Source organism: Canis aureus, chromosome 16 (genome assembly GCF_053574225.1).
Source record: "Canis aureus isolate CA01 chromosome 16, VMU_Caureus_v.1.0, whole genome shotgun sequence".
Lineage (NCBI taxonomy): Eukaryota > Metazoa > Chordata > Mammalia > Carnivora > Canidae > Canis > Canis aureus.
In genome coordinates, this window is record NC_135626.1 from 11,192,083 (window position 1) to 11,213,145 (window position 21,063).

The 21,063-nt window shown below is 61.6% G+C and overlaps 2 protein-coding genes across 4 annotated transcripts in view; one reads left to right on the forward strand and one right to left on the reverse strand.

Annotated features, from left to right (window-relative positions):
- ADAMTSL2 (ADAMTS like 2) overlaps positions 1 to 2,971 on the reverse strand; it is a 33,277-nt gene extending 30,306 nt beyond the window's left edge. For 2 of the 3 annotated variants that reach the window (XM_077851295.1, XM_077851293.1), the window contains exons 1-3: positions 2,734 to 2,971; positions 927 to 1,017; positions 232 to 374 (exon numbers count right to left, since the gene is read on the reverse strand). In XM_077851295.1, the coding sequence (XP_077707421.1) occupies positions 232 to 374; positions 927 to 1,016 (233 nt within the window). In that variant the 5' untranslated portion in view covers position 1,017; positions 2,734 to 2,971. Of the gene's footprint in view, positions 1 to 231; positions 375 to 926; positions 1,176 to 2,733 lie in introns of all 3 variants that reach the window. The other variant, XM_077851294.1, reaches the window with a different exon arrangement.
- Positions 2,972 to 10,996: 8,025 nt separating this feature from the next.
- Positions 10,997 to 20,945, forward strand: MYMK (myomaker, myoblast fusion factor). The gene is made up of 5 exons (XM_077850409.1): positions 10,997 to 11,276; positions 15,388 to 15,502; positions 16,361 to 16,509; positions 19,443 to 19,559; positions 20,229 to 20,945. The coding sequence occupies exons 1-5, from the start codon at positions 11,142 to 11,144 to the stop codon at positions 20,376 to 20,378; spliced, it is 666 nt and encodes a 221-aa protein (XP_077706535.1). The 5' UTR covers positions 10,997 to 11,141; the 3' UTR covers positions 20,379 to 20,945.
- Positions 20,946 to 21,063: the final 118 nt, after the last annotated feature.

A 21,063-nucleotide genomic window follows, 5' to 3' on the forward strand; every position in this document is an offset into this window, starting at 1 on the left:
AAAAGAAAAGAAAAGAAAAGAAAGGGATCCTGGTCTCTCATGAAAGAGCTGTCCCCAGCACCCTGGAGCAGGATGAAACCCAGGTCACCATCACCCAGGACCCATGAGGAACCTTGGCCCTGACAGGCCAGTGAAAAGACTGTCGCTCACCTGGCCTGTGCTGCCTCCAAAGGAAGACCTCTCCCAGCCTGGAACCCCCTCACCCCATCACCTGCTGCCCCAGGCCCGCACCTCTGCTGCAGGCAGTGCCGCTCCTGGGATGTCACCCCGGCCCCACAGCTGCGGGAGCACGCCGTCCACTTGGTCCACTCTCCCCACCAGTAGGCAGTGGCGTCAGTGCCCCCCTCCAGGCTGTTGGAGGTTGGGCTGTTGTCCTGGGTGAAATTCCCCACAGATGGGTTGGAAGAAGGCTGAGCCCTGGGGAAGGACTGGCCTGCCACCCCTGTGCCCTGGTCAGAAGGACACGGCCCATGGACGCTCGCCGGCTGGGTTGCTCCACACCCTGGCCCAGATCTCCAGGGTGGTCTTGGAGGGAGCTCCCCAGAATTCGTGGGCCTTGGGTCCTCCCAACCTTGAGATCTGGAGCATTCTGGGGGCAAGAGGGGGTGTCTGAGGCTGCACCTAACGTCCTTGCTCCCAAGCAGCCTGGGTCCTGGGTCCTACAGAACCACCCACACCCCTCGCTCCAGGCCTTTGCTCAGAAGGAGGTACTCAGGCCCCTCCGACCTCATCCTGCATGGCAGCAAGGGATCTGGAGTGGCCAAGGTCCCCGCGTAGGGGCCGGTCGGACTGGCTTGTGAGACATGCTCCTGGGACCTGAGCGGGGCCTGGGAATGCATGCGGGGCTCCCTGGACACGTGCCCTGAACCGGCCACACCCCCTCCGACCTCACCCCCTCTGGGTGAGGGACCCTGCTCCCCACTCACCGTGGCCCCAGTAGATGCCACACCCCCCGCCAGAAGTACCACCGCCAGCAGGGCCCAGACCCAGCGCGAAGGCTGCCGTTGACCATCCATCCTAGGAAGCAAGGCCGCTGTTGCTGCGAGGCCAAGCCCAGCTCCTCTGACAGCCGACGAGGGTCCACTTTAGGGAAGAGCCCTTGGGGCTATCTGGGATTGATGGTTAGTGGCTGCTTGGTGGTCCCATGGGAGAGTTCGGTGAGTGATTAGAGATGCCTGCCATGGGCACGAGAGCCACAGGTGGTGGTGTGTTTGCTGAGCCTTGTCTTCCCCACCCACCCCCACCTAAGGACGGGCAGGGGTGCTCGCCCGACCACCAAGCTGCCCAGGGAGTGAGTGCCTGTGGAGGAATCCAGCTGTGGGCCCCGGCCACACCCATCGGGTGAAGGAGCCAAGCACCAGAGCTCGGGCTACCACCTCAGCGGGTGAACTGGCCAGAGCAAGAGCTCTTGAGGATTCTCACTGCTGGGCGCTTGCCGCCCACGTGGGAGAGTGATACCCTGCCAGCCACGTGGGGCTGCTGGAAGGGCCGCGGACACCACCCACTCCGCCAGGCCCTTCCCCACCCTGGCCACCGCTACCCCTGCCCTTGAGGGAGCTGAGCGTCTGGGCCTCTCACACCCTAACCAAGATGCACAGCTCGTGCCCCCAGAGTGTGGAGCCAGGGGGCAGCCAGGGGCTGCAGGGCTGTGTCCCAATGCACGGGCACTGTCACCACCCCCCAGCCACCAGGGGTCAGATCAAGGGGACTCTCCAGCCTCCTGGCCTCTCAGCCTTGCCCATCTGCTTTCCCTGTGTGGACGTCTGCCTCCTAGAAGGGAGGCACGGGGGCCCCAGCAAGCCTCTGTCCAGGACTTGTCTCATGTCTGGAGTGTCACCTGCCAGCAAGGCACAAGAAGGGGCTTCAGAAGCCACCCAGCCCGTCCCCCGGTGGTCAGGCACGAGAGGAGGAAGCCAACCTGCCCCAAGCCACGCAGCAAAGTGGCCTGAGTAGTTGCCAGACCCAAGGAAACGTAGGCCCAGCTAATTCCAAGGAAGGAGGTGTGAAGGTCCCCCACCCCCGCCCGCCAGGCCCGCCAGCCCCAGGCCACCTCCAAATCCGCCCCCTGTCCCCTCCATCAGCCCTTGCAGGTCAAGCACCTGCAGATCTCCAGGAGCTGTGCCAGCAACTTCCACTCGTCTTCAGAATGTCTGTGCCAGGACGAGGCAGCAGGACACCCTCAGTTCGAGTTTGGAGCCAGCGTCCTTGAGACCCCCACCTCGCCAGCCGCCTGCTGCCACCTCCCGCCCCGTCTGCCACCCCTCCCCCGCGGGCCCCCATCTGCAGCCCCCGCCAGCTTCGCACAAGCCTGGAGCCCCCCTCAGCGGTCCCATTGGCTAATCGGTGCCCCAGCTCCTGCCTGCCGGGCTAAAGACAGGTGCTGAGCCGGCCCCACACTTGGTTTTCATTAAGACTCCCAGACACCGCTGGCCCTGGGCCAGGCCCGGCTCACGCGGGATCCATCCCTCCCTGGGGTCCAAAAACAGACACCGGCCAGCAGGAGAGGCTCGCCTCGCTAAGAGCTTCAGGCGCCCGAGGCTGGGGGCTGAGGGGCCACCCTCGCCGTGCTCTGCCCGTCGCGACCCCTCCCTGGGAGCCCTCCTCCTGTTATGTAACAGCTCCCCCGAGGGGGCCGGGGGATGCTCTGCGCCCCCCCTCCCTGCCGGCCCACGCCGAGCTGCCCCCATGCCCGGGGAGGGCTGTGGTGGGAGGTGGGAAGGTCGGGCGGCCTACCTGGCCCCGGGGTCAGCAGGTTGTCCTCCTGGGGAAGGGGGCAGAGCTGCTGTGGGCAGGCAGCGCCAGGTGCTCGGAGCAGGGGGAGGCTCAGAGTGCAGGGAGCCGTGGGCTCGGCCTCATTCCCTTCCTCCTCCTCCTCCTCCTCCTCCTCCTCCCCGTCGCCGCCTCCCTGCTCCACTTCAAAGAGCACCCACGAGAGGGGGTTCCCAGGGAGGCGCGCAGCCCAGTGGCGGCTCTGCAGCGGGGCGGCCTTTATAGCTGTCAGGCAGACAGGGAGGAACTCACACTTCCCACCAGGCTGCTCCCCCGCCCGCCGCGGCCGGCCTGGCGCACACTTTAACCCGCTCCGCGCCTCTGGAGCCCGGCCAGGCCGGCCAGCTGCCTGCTGACTGCTGCCTCGGCGGCGGCCCAGAGCAACAAGCGGGGAGGCCGCCTTCCCGGGTCTCCCGCCGGGAGCTGTGTGCTGGGGTGTCCAGACAGAGCAGCTGGGGGCCCGGGGTCACAGCGGAGACTGGGGGTGCCAAGGCCCCAGCCCAGGCCTGCCCGATTTCTGCCTCAAGAAGGGCACCCCCCAGTCTCTGGCCCGCCCGAGAATGGAGTCCCGGGCCATGTGCCATGTCCAATCTGATCGCCCCATTTCACAGATGGGAAAGGTGACATCTGGGTCACCCAGGCGGCCTCAGAAAGGTTCCCCTGAGAGGGGCATGAAGGTGGAGGCATGAAGGGGGATCCAGGGAGGGCTCAGCCTGGGGCTCCAGGGAAGGCACAGAAGTGCCCATGGCTTACTGACCAGACAGCCAGAGTGGCCACGGCCTGTGGGGGTGGGGGGGCACATGGGGAACTCTGCGCAGATGTTCAGCACCAGCTTGGCAGGGCACAGCGGCCTGGCTGGGCCCAGGCCAGTTGGGCAGCCCCAGGCGGGCCAGACGTGGTGCTCCGGGCCTGTGTTCCTGCTGAGTCAGAGCGTGGAGCCGAGGACGGAGCCGAGGACGGAGCAAGCAGCACGCGCTCTAGCCGCCCAGGAGCCCAGCAGACCCCAGTCCTGGCGAGCCGTACACCGCAGCAAGGTCCGGCACCCTCCCCTTGTGCATCAGCAGCCCCCTGCCCCGAGCCCCCTGCCTAGAGCACAGAGTGGGGGCGAAAGCAGCGGGTAAGGCCGTCTGAGCACCACCCCTCTGCTATACAGGTGTCATAGGCCCAGAGCAGCAGCTGGAAAACCCTCCTTCTCCCCTCTGTCCTCCCTGGGGCAGGACCGTGTGCTGAGCCCCTTTGGCTGTGTCGCGCCATTCCAGCCCCCCGGGAAGTTCTGATCTACATCTGGCCACCAACAGGAAGAGCTGAGAAGGAACACGCATAAAACCACACGACCTCCTACCCTGTGCGCCACCCTCCCTGTGCACCAAGAGCTCTGAGGCCAACAACCTTACCACCCCTGGTTTGCACATGGAGAGGCTGAGGCTCCGAGACTATTGAGTGACAGCCCGGGTCACATGTCTGGTTGGCGGTACATTGGGGACCCCACCACTCTTACAGACCATATCCTCTCCATCTGTGGGGTTCTTAGGAGGTGTGCGTGCTCCCCAGAGCATCAGAGAGAGGCGGGTCTTATTCACCTCAGCTCCCCTCCGAGCTGCTGGGATAGTCAATGCAATCGAGACTTGAACCCGGGTCCACACTGTCCCCTGCAGTCGGTGCACAGAAGCACAGACATGGCAGGGCCTGTCACCCGCCCCCCACCGCAGCCCCTGGCCCCTCATGGACATGCGACAGACCACACCAGTGCTTGCTGGAGGCCTCAGCCACCATCCCCTCCCCTGCAGCCAAGCGCCAGGGCCCTGCACCCCCTGGCACGGTCCCCAAACTCCTGGCATTTCTGGCTCTGCATCCAGCCAGCGCCAGGGTGACTAATGGTTTCCCTTGGGAGGGACCCCACAGCCAACCGACATAAACACCCCCTGCGCCTTCTCTTAGCCGGTCAGGACAGCGCCTGGGAGCCAGGCCTGCCACCCCACCCCCTTCCCCGCACACCCCACCCCCGGCTTCGTGACCTCCTGCAGGTGTGTGACCCAGGGCCCCCCACACTTCCACCCCACCCCCCTCCACCTCAATGAACCTGCCAAGGCTCTCCCCTTCGTGACCCCGCTGAGCCCCCAGGCTCCAGACTCAAGGGGAGCTACAGCTGCTGCTTGATCTGCTGGTGGCGTGGGGATGTCGGGGGGGGGGGGACCTTAAGAGCCAGGGAAGATTCTGGGGGCCCCAGAGACCCTAAGAATTTGGGGAGGGGTGAAGAATGAATGAATAAAGCATAGGCGGGAAGCACCTCCCTGAAGGCCTCATGGTGCTCTGAGTGTGGAACTGGTAAGGGTAGAGCTCCTGGGCCAGCCGACCTCGGGTGCCCCAGGACCCACCTCACAGGGTCCCGGCCAGGCTCTGGGAGCAGGAGCCCAAAGGAGGAGCCTTCCAGCCGGCTGCACCACACAGAACCAGGACCGCAGCCCAGCCCGTGCTCACAAGGGACCCTATTTGGGGTCGAGGCTCTGCCGTCACCGTGTGAAAGTCTGAACAATGTCACCTTGGAGTCCGTGTTCTGGAAGTGACACCAGATGGAGCGATGGGGCCTCGGCTCACGCACCATCTGCCTCTCTCCACCTCCCAGGTTCTTCTTGACCACCCACCCTGGCCCCCCAGCCCTGACCCGGCAACCGCAGCCGCCCTCTGCACACCAAGGGGCTGGGGTGAGGCTGAGTCTCAGGGTGGGGTCCTGGCTACATGTAAGACTGAGCGCTCATCCCAGGAGTATCCTTGCGCCCAAAGGAACATGGTACTAAACCTCGAATAAAAAAATAGCACCATCAGGCCAGAGAATCTGCAGAGGGAAGAAAAACCCCATCCTGCATTTTGAGCAAAGGTCCCTCCACTTGGCACCCAGCCCCACAATCACCTAGCGGAGTCACTGCCTCCTCCGTCCCTCCTGTGATTCCAACTGTGTCTGGGCTCCCCAGAGAGTCACTGCAAGAAGTGATTCCAAGCCCCCCACCTCGGGTCCTGGTCCCCACTCTCAGGGCCCTTCTTTTGTACCCGTCTGGACATGCTCAACGCCCCCCAATGATCTTCTGCCCCAGCACTTCGTTGAGACTTCCCACGTTGGCCAGAATGATCTTTCCTGACTGGTAGCTAGGACCCCACAGAGCAGGGGCTGCTCCTGGTTCACACTGCCACTCTGTGGGGCCTCGTGCGTAGTAGGTGCTCAATAAATAAAGGGGTGGGCTTATGCGGCAGCTCCTGAAGCCAGGACCTCCTTGTCCTGTGGGAGTCCTCCACTGTCCTGAGGCAGAGCTGCCTGCTGGCCTGCTGACACCACCCAGCCCTTTGCCACAGACAGCGTCCCCACCCACCACCCACGCAGTTTGCCGCCTGGGGCCCTGCCCAGGACAGGGGTGCCGGAGACACCTGTGTTTTAGAAGGAGACTGTCTTTCCACCAGAGCCTTCTGGATCTCTGGGAGACGCTTGGAAACAGAAGAGGCCCATTTCTACTGAATGCTGGGCAAGGGCCTGGGAAAGCAGGCGGAAGAGCAAGGAACAGGCGGCTCAGAGCAAAGAATAGATCCAGGGCCCGGGAGGGGCACGGGTGGGCCATAGGGTGACCAGTTGGGGTGCTGGCGGGGGAACAGTCTCCCTGGGAGCCGGGTGCTGTCCTGTAGAGGGAAGAAGCCTGTGTGAGGTGGCCCCTTGCCCCTGGCACCCAGAGGCCAGCCGACACAGTCTCGAGGGCCGCCCACCTGCACCATCTCCCTCAGTGTTCTGCCTGTCCTCCTGTCTGCTCTCTGTCCAGGGCCCAGGGCGTGCCAGGTACCTTCTGAGCTTTCCCACCCAGCAGGCACTGGGCCACCGAAGGGCCATCTGGCCAGCTTGGAGGTGAATGGCCAGACCCAGAAGAGGACTGGCCCCAGAGGACAGCTTTCTCTGCCCTGGGCCCTGGGGCTGGACACTCAGGAAGAGCTTCCTCTTGTAGACCACTGGGAGAAATGGGAGGTGGGAGTCTGGACCATTGGGGGTCAGCAGGTGGGAGTCTGGACCACTGGGGATCAGCAGGTGGGAGTCTGGACCATTGGGGGTCAGCAGGTAGGAGTCTGGACCATTGGGGGTCAGCAGGTGGGAGTCTGAACCAAAACATGGGCTTCTCTGTTTCCTTGTCCTTTCTCAGCCAGAAGCACTGGCATCCTCTGTTAGGCCAAGGCTTGAAAGTTCAAGCAGGGGCACCCAGGAAGCGTGTGGGCCTCCTTGGTTCTCAGATTCCACAAGAGGCTCCTTTCCACCCAAATACAGAAGAAGGTCAGGGGCCCGAGAAGCCTTGCCATGGCCAGGAAGTGAGCTTGCCACTGGAGCTCCAGGGACACAAAGCCCCAGGGCCAGACAGATGGACGGGCTACTGCTCAGAGCGCCACACGCTCATCAGCATTCCGGCAACCCCGTGGGGCACGGGGGGAGGCCCCGGCTCGGCTCTCCTGGCAGGTGCTCAGAGAGGCTGCTAATTCTCAGCCCGCAGCTGAGGACAACACAGGATGGCCATCGCAAGCTCCGTTGTAGACACATATAGACATGTGCCCAGAGCAGACGCCCTGCCTGGCGTTCGGGGGGGGCAGGGAGGCCCCCGAGGGACGAGCTGGAAAGTGTCAAAGCCCAGACCCCCTCCCGCCAGGGGCAGGGGTGCCTCAATGGGCCCTGCTCAAAGAGCCGAGGTGCAGGGCTGCTGTGCTCTGGGGCGCCCGAGAGCTGTGGGCCGGGTATTCCCAACTTGGAGGACGCAGGCGCAGCAGCTGGCTCGGCTCTCTGGGCCCGACCAAGCAGACAGACAGCTGTCCGGGAGGCGGGAGCTGTGTGGCATTCCAGGCATTTCAGCACCTCTATAAAACCGGCCCTTCTCCACAGCAGCAAAGGGGGCGAGGGAAGGGGGTGCGGGCAGTGGGCTCCCCTTGCAGCCACCCCACCACTACCTCCGCAGCGTCCCCCTGGGGCCGGCGCCATCTGCTGGGTGGAGGGGGGATGCTGCCTGGGGCTGGGCAGGGAGGCCAGGCCATCCTGGGACATTCGGTGACAGGAGCATGTGCCAGGAGCCAGGCCCTGCTCCTCTCTGGGCCTCAGTCTCCTGCCCTGTGACATAGGGGCAGCAGAGACAGCGCCCCCCACCCCCCGGCTGCTGACGGGACCCGACAGGACAAAGTAGGAAGAGTGCTTGGCACAGAGCCCTACACATGGCCGGCGCTGAAGCAGCGTCTGTATGTACGAGCAGTTTTCAAGATGCATACAGTGTGGGGGGGGGGGTTAGAAGGGAGAGACTGCACCCCGGTGGGGGTCAGGGGAGGCTGAGGGCTACAATACGAATGGGGAAGGCCCAAGCCATGACGATGTCCGGGCAGAAGGAGGGTGTGCGGCCTGTGGGCTCGGGTGCAGCCCAAGCATGAGCAGGTGGCAGGGCAGGGGGTGACCATGGCAGGCTGGCAGGCAGAGGCCACAGGACAGTAGGGAGGATGGGGACAGGTTGCACACCCGCAGCTCAGGCCCCCGGTTGAGTCTTCCCCAGGCTGAGTGGGCTCCCAGCCCAGCCCCGTCCCAGCCCGCACACCACCCAGGGCGACACCACCCTCAAAGCAGCTAGCCAGTGTCCTCCACTCTGCCTCCCCCTCCCCAGCCCCCAGGCCTGTGGCTTCCCCGGCTGCAGGGAGAGCCGAGGGTCATTTCAGTCCTGTTCAGAGCTGGACGCCTTCCCCCGAGCCAGCTGGTCGGTCTCCAGGCGGCTGGGTCTCGGAGGGGAGCCACATGCGGGCCGCCCCCACCTCTCCGCTCTACTTGGACTTCCTGCCGGTCTGCAGGGGCTCCTCAGGCTGCCCCAGGCCTGGTCACCTGTCTTCCCCCTTGGGGGCAGCCCCCCTCGGCCCCCTTCTGCCTTAATCACTGCAACACATGTACAGCCAACCCCACCCTTGCGTTCCTCCAACACCTCCCCCTTCTCTTTTTCCCTTCCCCAAGCTTACAGCCCTGGCCCTGGAGTTTACAGCTGCAAAGAAAACACACACACACTCATGCACAAAACCAACTGTGGAATGTTTTCCTGCTTCTGAGCAGGGTTGATGGCTCCAGAGAGTTCTCTGAGCACCTGACATCTCCTTGCATTTCCACACCACAGGGTATGTATTCCCCCTGGGAGCTGGGGCTGGGGGCTGGGTGCGAGTAGGAGCCAAGGGCTGGAGAGGTGGGCAGGGAGAGCCGGCCTGCGTGACAGCCCACATGGGGTCGCCTGCCTCCTGCCCTGCCTAGAGCTGCACACACAGCAGGATCTGGTTTTCCCATTTGGAGAGGGAAGGGGCCTCCTAAGTGCCAGACTGCAATGTGCAGGAGCCTGGCCTCCTTGGACTTTCATTCATTCCTTGAACAAAGCCATTCATTCAGCCAGTGTTTGTTGAACACCTACCGTGTGCCAGGCTTGGGCCCAAGGAGGAGCACCTCGGCTTGCCTGGGCGCCAGGCCGGGGGGCAGCCTTCCCCACAGACGGTGCTGTTTAGCCAGCAACCATAAAGAGGAGGGGGAGGAAGCACATTCTTGCAGGGGAGGTGGGGGGCTAGGAGGAGAGACAGGGTCTGGGGAGATGGCAGAGACCCAGGGGTGTGGTGGGTGTGCCCGGTGGTCTCCTCAACACTTGCGCTTCACCCCAAGGATGCAGGTGCCTTGGAAGTCATGAAAGCAGAAAAATGGCATGACCAAAGGCCTCGCTGCAAACGGCAGAGATTGGGGTCCAGGCAGCTGAAGACAAAAACGAGATCTATGGGAAGGGGGTCTGGTTGCTCCCCTATGGAAGGAAAGGAGGTGCAGGCAGGTCTCGGAAGCCCAGAGTGGGGACACTGAGATGGGTCAGCAGCACCAGGGGCTCCTGCTGTCACTGGGCGATCACACTCCACACTCCAGTGTAGCACATCCACACAGGAGAATACCACTCGCTTATTGGTGGCGCAAAAGAAGTCAGACCCCAAAGCCTGCATACTGCATGGTCTCATCTGTGAGGAATTCTAGAAACAGGCACAGTCAGGCATGCAGATGAAGCCAGAGCAACGCCTGCTTACAGTCCAAAGGGCACGAGGTCACCCTGGGGTGGTGGGGATACACGGTGGCCATACAAGCTGTACACACTCGTCAGAATGCATCAAACTGTACTCAGATCCGTGCATTTTGTCACATGCAAACTGTATCAGGTTGGAAAAATCGATGGAAGTAAAGGTTGTTCTTTGGCCGACAACAAATCAATCAATCAAGAAACAAGCAGGCCATCAGGCCAAGAGAGTCTGCCCGCCTAGCTCACCACTCCCGTCATTCCTGGGCCATTGAGGGGGCACCTGCCAGATGGCTCCCCTGAGACCTCCTAGGACAAGGGAAGGTCATTTCCCAAGGGCCAGAGGAGGGATGCTGGAGAAGGTAGGTCTCCGCCTCATCCTGGGAGCACTTTCAAGTTCATCCTGCTGTTTACTACAGGTGCAAAACAATGTAACCAAGTAGAAAAGGCCATTTCACTAGTCCGGTTGCAGAGGAACCCAATGGGGGGGAGCACAGGCAAACGGGACATGGGTGTGGGCTGGTAAAACATGATGCTCGTCTGCAAGGTCCTTTAGTGATTAGAATTGACTAAACCTTGGGTTCTCTCACCCCTGGTCGCCAGTGGACACATGACCCGAGCAGCAGAGGCTGCTGATGGGCCCAATTTGGGTTCCCAAGTGTCCTGGGGAAAGGACTGGGGCACCCCAGGGAGGGGACAAGGAACACCCCGGGCAGGGGACCAGGGGCTCCCTGGGGAGGGGACCAGGAACACCCCAGGGAGGGGACTAGGGGCGCCCCCGGGAGAGGACCAGGAGTGCCCTGGGGAGGGGACAAGGAGCTCTCTGGGAAGGGGACCCAGGGCTCCTCAGGGAGAAGACCAGGGGCACCCCAGGGAGGGGACCAGGAGCACCCCGGGAAGAGGACCAGGGGCTCCCTGGGAGGGGACCAGGAGTGCCCCAGGGAGGGGACCAGGAAGGAAAGAGGCTAGAAGCTAAGGCTTATGTACACCGGGACTTTACTCCAAAGTTGTTGCCTCAAAGAAAAGAAGCAGGGTCTCCTTGAGTCAACAACTCTGGCCTCAGGGAAAAAAAAAAATCAGAGACAAGTGTTGATCACATGGCACATCAGCTGTTGGACCCTGTCCATGTGCTCTCAACATGTGCGCTCCCATCCCGGCCTCCCTTCAGGGCGTTCAGACCACAGCTGCCATCGCAGCCCCTACTGAAAGGAGCAGGCCCCTCCCTTTGGTTTTCTCTGCCCTGGGGCCCCGGGAGGCCTGCACCCTCCCGTCCTCCCCAGCCAGCACCTTCCTCCCTGGCCCATGGGGACGCTCGCGGCGAAGCTGCTCCTGCCCACCCTCAGCAGCCTGGCCTTCCTCCCCACCGTCAGCATCGCCGCCAAGCGGCGGTTCCACATGGAGGCCATGGTCTACCTCTTCACCATGTTCTTCGTGGCAGTAAGTCTGGGGCCCGGGGGAGGACCCACACGGGGCATGCTCCCCAAAGGCGGAAGAGACACCACGTTCCTATATTGGTGAGGAAGAAAAATGATTTGGAGGCGAAAGCAAGAGCCCAGAGACTGGGAGAGAGGGTGGGGGGACCTCCTCATCCTCTCTGGAACTCAGTTTCCCCATTTGTGCCAGGAAGTCACTCCAGGATCGGTATACACGAGACCAAGCCCACAAGGGGCCAGAGTCAGTCCGGGACAAGCCCTTCCAGCTTCCAGGGCCCCCCCTCTCTTGCCGTCTGCAGACCCCAGGCCACCCGTGCCTCCCACCGCCTGCACCCCGTCCCAGCCACAAGCACAGGGCGGCTGAGCAGGGAGGACAGGGCCAAGCCAGGCCCCAGAGGGGGTTAGTGGGGTTTAGGGAATGCGTAGGGCCTGGGTGAGTCTGATTCCAGAATTCCGGAGCTGGCCCCAGTTCAGGAGGGCCTGCTCATGTCTGCTTGTCTCTCTCTGAGTCCTTCTTCCTCCGTTTATATGCCTGGATGACTGTCTCCCTCCCTCTCCCCCTCCCTGGGGGTCTCTCTCCCCCTGTGTTTTCCTCTACTGGTTTTCTCCGCATCTGCTTTTTTTTGTCTTTCACTCTGTCTGTGTCTAGGTCTTTCTTGGTCTCTGGAGCTCTGTCTCCATAGAACGTGCCCTTGTCCCAACCCTGCTGGTCTTTCCCTGTCTGGCTTGGTTCCCCTGGCCCCCCATATGTCTGTGGCTGTATCTCCCATCCCTAAGCTTCTGTTTGTCTGTCTGCCCACCCTCCTATGGACCTCTCTCTCTAATCGACCATTGCTCTACCTTCCTAATTGATGACCCATCCTTCCACCCATCACCCATCTGTGTCTCAGAACCGACCAGCATCCCTCTGAGTCCCCCACCCTCACGGCTGGACTCGCTCCCTCGCTCCCATCAGACTCATCCCTCTCCGAGCCCAGCTCCCCTTGAGAAGCAAGGACCAGGGGTGCAAGTGTTCCCCCAGACCCCTCCTGACAGCAGAGTCAGACATGTGAAAAATTGCATGCCTCCTGCTGCCGGCTGGCCTGGCTCCCCAGCGGCAGGGCCTCTGCGGGTGAGCATCAGGGTCCTTGAGGCAGCTCCGGGTACTGAGGTCTGTGAGCACACACCTGTCATGCCAATGTCCTAGCTAGCCGCACCCATGCTTACCTGCAACAGGAGAAGCTGCATGTGCACGTGGGCTGGCGTTCCCATAGGCAGCGAGGGGACCTGCGGCTGGGGGCTGCCCAGGGCTTCAGCCTCCACACATGGGCACAGGATGGACCTTAGCTGCAGTGGGGCTGGCCACAAGCCAGCACCCGGGCTGTGGGGTGTGCCGGGTGCTCTGCATACACTGTCTCATGTAGTCTTCTCAGCTCCTCATGAGCCTGGGATTATGACAGGCCCATTTGACAGATGAAGAAACCGAGTCCCACAGAAGGCGAATCACATGGTCCATACGGGATGTGCCCTGGCTCTCGGCTCATTGAAGGCATCTTGTCTGATGCCGTTTCATTAGTTCCAGAAGGGAGCCCTGTCTGGGTGAGTTCCAGGAAGCCAGTTTGAGAGATGAGAAGCCCAGGCACAGAGCAGACTGGGGACCCCTCTTTGGGTACAGAGGGCTTGGGGCTGGGAGGAGGAGCCGGGCCCAGACACTGCCAGGCCACCCGTCCCTGCTGGCTCCCAGCTGCCTCCAGCCTGACCTCAGAGGCTCACCCCGTCCCACCCTAGCCTGCCCAGAGTGGCAGAGGCAGCTGCCTCCTAGGACAAATGTCCTCCGACCTCAAAGCCACACTCAGCCGCTTTCCCCCCAAGCCCCAGGCAACACCATGGCAGCCTCTGCCGCCCACGTGGCTTCTTCTGTGTTCTGGTCACAACCCTCCCATGACAATCACCGTGTCTGTGCCGAACATGGTGCCATGTGCTTTGTCATGTGGAGTCCCCTGGCCCACCCCACAGCATCCTGTCTGACGGAGGGGAGGCCCCAGGCAGTCAGCTGCTTGCTGGAGCTCACAAAGCCAGGATCCATTAGGTGGGCTCCTGGAGGCTGCGCGGTCTCTCAGCAGCCCCCGGCAGCCCTCCAGCCCTGCCCGCACCCTTGGGAGGGTCAAGTCACCCCTGCACAGGAGAGGAGGCAGGCCTCACAGACACAGTGGCTGGGCACCGACCACCCCTCTGCCCAGCCTCCCTGGCAGGCAGCGCTGCCCTGAATGTCTGCTTCCCCACCTGTTCAGCCGAGATGAGCCAAGGTGGGAGCAGCCCCTCCTGGGTCAGCTGTCCTCCAAAGGCAAACCCTGCCTCCCTGAGCCAGCATTCACACGGCCAGGTGGAGACTGGATGCTCCTGTTCTTAACGGGCCCAGGGGGGACACTCCCAAGGCGCTCAGAGTGACTAAGTCTGAGATTATACTTGGTGATCCGTGCTACACAGGAGAGATGCAGGTGCAAATGCAGCAGATGCTGGGGCCAGGAGGTGGGGCCAGGGATGTGGTTCTGGAAGTAGCAGGACAAGATCCACGTCACTCACAGGGCTTGCCTGCCAGAACCGTGCGGAGCAAGTGTCCTTCTCCCCACTGTATCCCACAGAGCCTTGAGCACCTTGATCAGGCCCCACCTGAAGCTCTTGTTTCCCCAGCTAAACAGACCTGTCCACAGCCTAGTTGCTCTCCTCTATCCTCTTTGCCTGTGTCACTTCAAATGGTGTGCCCTCCAGAGTTCAACACAGTTCTCTAGGTGGGTCTGATCCCGGACAGAGAGAAGCAGGACACTCACCTCTCTTGTTCTGCACACTATACCTCTATTCATGCCTCCTAGGTGCACCCAAACTGTGGGTCACCTGTAATTGTAACCAGTAGGAGCTCTAAATCCACCCCTACTTGCTTGACTCGCCGGGTGCTCCAGGGCTCCTGCTCCCTCTGTAACACCCCTGGTCCTCCAGACCAGGGCTGCTCTCCTGTTTGCCTCCTCCCACCTGCTGAGCTAGGCTCACCCAGAGTCAATTGTGAAGGTTCCCAAGCTCGTGCATCACCTGTGGAACTTGTCAAAATGATCATGCTCCGTAATTAAATTATTACTTGAGATGATGAAACGTGTGCATGCAAGGAGAGAGCTGCTGTTTTCTGGGAGGGAATTGGCTGGCCACTTGGCGAATACTCCTCAGGGGGCGTTTCGCTTTAAAAATCGTGAGTAGATCAGATGCCAGGGAGAAACTTTTTTTTTTTTTTTTGGAGATTTTATTAATTTATTCATGAGAGACACAGAGAGAGGCAGAGACACAGGCAGAGGGAGAATCAGGCTCCCCAAAGGGAGCCCGAAGCAGGACTTGATCCCAGGACCTGGGCCTGAGGCAGAGGCAGAGGCTCAACTGCTGAGCCCCCCAGGCTTCCCATCAGCCTGAGAAACTCTTAAAAATGCAAATCCCTGACTGCACCCCAGACCTGCTGAGTTAGCAAGTCAGGGCCGGCTCAGCAACCCGAGTCTTCACACGCCCCCTGCCCTGCCCCAGCCCCTGCCCGGGGTTTGGTGCCCACTGAGGTCTGAGGACTTCTACGGGGAGGAGGGGGTACCCTAGTCACCACAGGGGCCAGCAGTCGGGGGAAAAAAAGGCCCCCGCAGGCCCCTGAAGAGCCGACTGGCATCCTAAAGATAGGCCGTGGCGCCACTCACACCAGCGAGCATTGAAGGGATGCACACGCACCTGTTGTTGGCAAACCCAGGTGTTGACAGCACGTGCAGGGCTCCCCACCTCAGCAGGTTTCACCTGAGTAATGCCTGGCCTCTGCCTGGTCGCATCAGAGAACATTAGAGGGCATCCCAGTGCCTCCACCCACCCCGTACCTCATGTGGATTGTTTCCTCTAATTCCCCACAAGATCACAGGAGGGGAGCAGTGGGCAGCGCATCCGTCCTTCAGGTGGGGAAACTGAGGCATGAAGTGACCCTGCTCGAGCCTCGCAGCTGGTGGGCGGCCAGGGCTGGCCAGGACTGTGGCTGGGGTGCTGAGGGCTGGGGTGCTGGGGTGCCAGCCCATGACTGGGGTGCCATCCCCTCCATCCCCTGAGGCCGTGGGTTTGTCTGGCAGCTCCACCACGCGTGCAACGGGCCCGGGCTATCGGTGCTCTGCTTCATGCGCCACGACGTCCTGGAGTACTTCAGCGTCTATGGGACGGCACTGAGCATGTGGGTCTCACTGATGGGTGAGTGGCTGCGCCCCGGGCCTCCATTTCCCCACCATCCACCTGCCGGCTCCCTAAAACAGCCCTGTCCCCCCGACTCCACCCCCCATCCCCCATCTGGAGCACCTCCCCCATCTCCTGGGCTTCGAGGGCCCAGGAGGGCTTCGAGGGACGGAAAGGAACGCCCAGTCCCTAAGTGCCCTGATCCCCATCCTTACAACCCTCTCCGCGTTCACCTTCATGAAGGCTCATTTGGACACACACATGGTGGAGCCACACGGAGGAAGCAGCGGAAGGGCTCCCCTCTGTCCCGTCTCCCAGGAGACCACTGCTCACCTGTCAGGGTTTGCCCCTGAGACGTTTCTAGAGGCTCATACATGCATTCATGCACCTCACTGTCAGCTTGGGTGATTACGAGGATGGAATCGCTCAGAAGCACATTGTTTCTGCAACTTTTTTCTCCCTCAGCGCTATCTCGCGGCGATGCCAGGGCACCTGGTCCCCATGGCACGGGGTTCCCTGCTATTCGCCCAGGCCCTGGGAAGGACCCAGATCGTTCCTGTCTCGTACCTGGCTGTTTTCAGCCCAGGGGTCTCTGTCTTGGGCGCAGAGATCCCTCAAGGCAGGTGCACGTTGACCCACTCATGAAAGCAGCTTCCCACAAATGCAGCCTGGGCCACTCTGCCCATGTCTGTCCCTTAAAGCCAGCCGGAACTCAGACCTCGGGGGACCGGGCTGGGCCATGGGGTTTTGTCGCAGGCTGGGGGCACCCCGCACTGGGGCCCTTAAGGGATGCCTCTGGGGGAGCAGTAGCTGGAGGGGCAGAGAGGCCACTCACCACTCCCGGTTCCTCTCCCCCTACCCCCACTCCCACCCCAGCACTGGCTGACTTCGACGAACCCAAGAGGTCGACTTTTGTGATGTTTGGCGTCCTGACCATCGCCGTGCGGATCTACCATGACCGCTGGGGCTACGGGGTGTACTCGGGCCCCATTGGCACGGCTGTCCTCATCATCGCCACAAAGTGGGTGCGTACCATGTGGGCCTCAGTGGACGGGGGCAGCTGTACCCTGTGACCCCTCCACCTCCAGGACTCCCTTTACTTCCCATCTCAGGGCTGCAGCTAAAACAGAGACAATGAGCATCAGCCCCCCCACCCCCCTACATGGTCCGTATCATCCTTACTCACTAGCTCTGGACCTAACTCAAGTGACTCTACTTCTCTGCCTCTAGTTTCCATATCTGAAAAGTGGCTGTTACAGGAACAGTCCAATCCCTACCTCATAGGATTCGTTCAAAGATTGAGTTAATGCATCTAAAAGTACTAGTATAGAACTTTCTAGCTTCTAATGTGCTCAGTGCCTAGGAGCTATTACTACTAGTGGTATTATTCTTCGCAGAGAATGACTGCTTCAGAGATGCAAAAGCAATTGGAAATGGCCTGGGTTAATCTGGGAAGACTTCAAGGAGGCCGTGAGCCTTGAGTTTGTTTGGTTCTGGTGAGGAGGGAGGCTGTGGTGTGCGGTGGGCAGGACGATGGAACTGCCCCAAAGCACTGAGGCAGCCTGGGCCAAAGTTTGCAACGCTGGCGTCTCTTCCCTGGGCCCCCTGGGGCCTGGCACACACTAGACCCTAATGCGATCTCCAGGCCTCCCTGCATCCTCTCCTGTATCAAGGCCCTCCCTGGCTGTGGGGCCTGAAAGCCACTTACACTCCCCCAGCTGACGAGAGATGCCAGAGCAGGGTGGACCCAGGGCCACTCCCTTCCCCAGAAGGGAAGCCGCAGAGCCTTGCAAGGACCAGACCAGAGGCCTGGGCTGTGGGCAGGCCTGAGGCGGGGCCCATTGTCCAGCCCTGCAGCAGCCTGGGCCCCGAGGGTGACATCCCTCTGCCACATTTCGCCCCTCTGGAGCCCCACCTGGAATCTCGAGGTGTCCCAACTCCAAGCTCTGGCAGCAGGTTTAGTCTGGTGTGGTCTGACCCTGCCCAAGCCACACACCCCTCAAGGACCCAAAATTAAGGCCAAGATGTAGGGCCTCAGGGGATGGGGACGCAGCCAGGCCACCTGGGGGAGCAGGAAGGCAGTTCTCTGGGAAGAGGAGCCAGGCTGGGCCAGTAGGACAGAACATGCCCATCACCCCATTGCATGGCTGCAGGAGGGAAAGGAAAGCCCTGTTCCTCCTACAGCCGGGGAGTGAAGGATCTGTGTCGCCATTCCGTTGGTGAAGGAAGGAGGGCTCAAGAGGTCACAATCAACGAAAGGTCACACAGCACCGGGCAAGGCCAGGCCTTGACTTCTCTCAAGAAAAGGGAAGGAGAGTAGCCTCTTCCTCACTCCAACTTGGGGACGCAGGGCTGGCCCGGGGCTGACCCAAGAGGCCCCTTGGAGCTGCCTGTGAGAGCTGAGGAGGCATGTGGGGTCTGCTGTGTCCGGCCCCAGAGAAGGACCAGTTAATGAACACGCTGGAATGCATAAACACAGAGCCCTGGGCTTCGATAATGCGCTAACCCCCCCTCACCCCCCCCACCCCCGGCAGGAAGTAGGGTGGGCTCTTGGTCTGTGCTGGAGGGTCCATTCCTCCCACAGATCCTGGCAGGTCTGAATTGGAGTTGGATGGTGATTAGCCCAAAGGGGTGACACTTACAGGTGTCCCTGGGAAGCGCCACAGCCCCCGGGGCTGTGGATCCAGCCGCAGGAACCAGGAGGTCTGCCTGGCTCCCTGCATCTGGGGCTCAAATGGTGTTTTTCAGACCATTTAACATGGAGTTTATTTTGGATTTCCAAGGGCAGTTGTTTCCTGGAATGAGGGTGGTTTTCTTCTCCCGGAGGCTCGTCCCTTCTTGAGCCAGAGGTGGGGAGCAGTAGCCTCAGGGAGAGGAAGCAGAGAGAGGTGGGTGTGGGGGCTGCAGGGCATGACCCCGGGCCCCCGGGGTCCCCCTAGCTGCACCCATGTGCTGACAGTGCCCGAGCAGGTACTGATGTCTTATCGGCAACAACAAATTCCAGAAAACTAGACACCAGACTCCGGTGGCCGAGCCCCGACCCAGCACGAGGCTATACACCGTCTCTGTGTGCTCCAGCTGGTGGGTTTCTGCAGCCGGGGTGGGGGTCAGTGCCCCAGCCCATGGGGGCCTCAGGGCACATGGTGCACACAGCTGTTCTGTCGCTGCCATCCTAAATGTCCTGTGCCCCCAAAACACCTTGGCCCCAGGGCTTTGGGGATCCAGGAGGTGAACCTACATTTATGCACGTTTTCTGTGTATGTGGAGCCATTTTTAAATTTTTTTTAAGATTTATTTACTTATTTTAGAGATAGTGAGCCAGCGAGTGGGGGAGGGGCAAGGGGAAGAGAATGTTTATGCAGACTCCCCCCTGAGTGCTTGACCCCATGATCCGTGAGTTCAGGACCTAAGCCAAACCCAGAGTCAGAGGCTCAACTGGCTGTGCCCTCAGAGACCCCTGAGCCCATCTTTTTACTCATCCATGCCTGCTCGAGCCTTCCACTAACATGGGTACCTGAGCAAGCAAAGGTTCACGAGCTGCTCAGGTTGTCTCATAAGTGCTAGGATAGGTCATTATCTAGCAGCAGCTGAAGGTTCTCGTGGACCAACCCATGGGTAGCCCAGTGGACCCTGTGGTGGGCTGTGTCTGGTCCCCTGGGCATCCCTGCTGGTGGGCAGAGGTGCAGGTGCAAGGGCAGTCTTGTTCTGTCCCAAAGAGGCAGGCAGGGGTGGGGGGTCCTCATGAGGCAAACTGGCCCAGGGGTGTCCTGCTCAGGCATCCAGGCTGGGGCTCCCTTGGGTCCTACAGCCGCGGGACCGGGCGTGTGGGCATCTCCCTGAGCCCCACCTCCTGCCCGAGGACAGCGAGGTATGCATGCATGCCCAGGGCCAGCTCCCCAGCCAACTCTGCACAGAGTGCCCACTGTGTGACCTCTCTGCATGACCACTCTCCCCGCAGCTGCAGCAGATGAAGGAGAAGAAGAGTCTGTACCCGGACAAGAGTGTCTACACCCAGCAGATAGGCCCTGGCCTCTGTTTTGGGGCACTGGCCCTTATGCTGCGCTTCTTTTTTGAGGTATGGGGCCCTTGGCCTCCTTAGGGGGTGGCCTCAGCAGGATTACATCCCACCTCCTCTGTCGCTCCCTGTGGGTGCAGAGGTGCCTCCCTCCCACCACAGTATCGTCCATCACAGGAACAGGGCTATCACTGTCTGCGTGTATCTAGGATGAGGTGCACAGCCCATGTGGGGCCTGGGGCTGGAGTCTGTACCTGCAGGTGGTGGGGGAGAGGAGTGGGGAGGGGTGGGGAGGAGGGAGGAAGGGGAGGGGTAGGGAGGAGAGAGGGCGGAAGGAGGGAAGAAGGGGAGAGGAGGGAGAGGGAGGGAAGAGGAGGGAGGGGAAGAGGAGGGAGGGGAAGAAGGGAGAAGGGAGGAAGGAGGAGGAGGAGGGAGAGGGAGGAAGGGGGAGAAGGGAGGCAAGGAGGAGCCCCAGCCTCGCTGCCAACAGCGAATGCCAATGCTACAACATTCCACCTTGTACCCTCTGTGCTCCCGGGCTCTGATGTCAGGGAGGACGGCCCGTGGGCTGCACGCTGAGCAGAGGCCCCTTGGAGGAGGGCATGTGGCCAGATTCCTGAGGGGGGGTGACCGGCAGGTGCCCTGGCATGCCAGGCGTGCCAGCAGAGGCACAGAGCGAGGGGGGGTGTCCTGGGGCCGCAGACTGATCCCCCTTCCCCGCCCCTGCAGGACTGGGATTACACCTATGTCCACAGCTTCTACCACTGTGCCCTGGCCATGTCCTTCGTCCTCCTGCTCCCCAAGGTCAACAAGAAGGCTGGAAGCGCGGGGCCCCCTGCCAAGCTAGACTGCTCTACCCTTTGCTGTGCTTGCATCTGACCTTGCAAGGCCCCCTGGCCCTTGCCCGCCGTGAGCCCCCCACCCGCCCCCATCTCAGGCCCCCAGAGAGAGGCCTCCTGCCCTTCCTGACCCCGGAGTACCCAGGGGCTTCGTCTCCCCTCCGAGCCTGACGGGTCCCTGGGGATTTGGGGAGCACCCTGCCCACTCCCTAGGGTTCCCCTGAGTGCCAAACACCATGCTGGAAAAAGGCGCACTCCCTCCCCCGGCCCCCTCCACCAGTCCTGCCCAATGGGTGTCTGCAGAAGCCCAGAGCCAGCACGTGTCCCCATATCGGCCCTTCCCTCCGCACCCAAAAGTGTGGGCCAAGCCCCAGCCAGAGGGGTTCTGCCCACGCCCTCCTCACAACATCTGTTTTCTCTTGGAAATTGGCATCGCTGCTTCTGTCCCATGCCTCAGGCTCTGTGCAAACCCATCAGGAAGCCGCGGTCTGCGGGGCAGCTCTGTCCCTGGCCCAGGCCTGCGTGGCCACCCCTCCAGCCGGGTCCTCAATACCTGACCCCACTGTGTGCCCTGTCTTCTCATCCCCTGCTCTAATTCTTAAAACAAGTCCATGGCAAAGTGTGATCCTTGCATCCTATAGACAGGAGCCCGAGGCCCCAAGCAGGTGAGCACCAGGCTAGGCCCCAGCCTACATCTGCTGGTCCAGGAGCTGCCGCATGGCCGG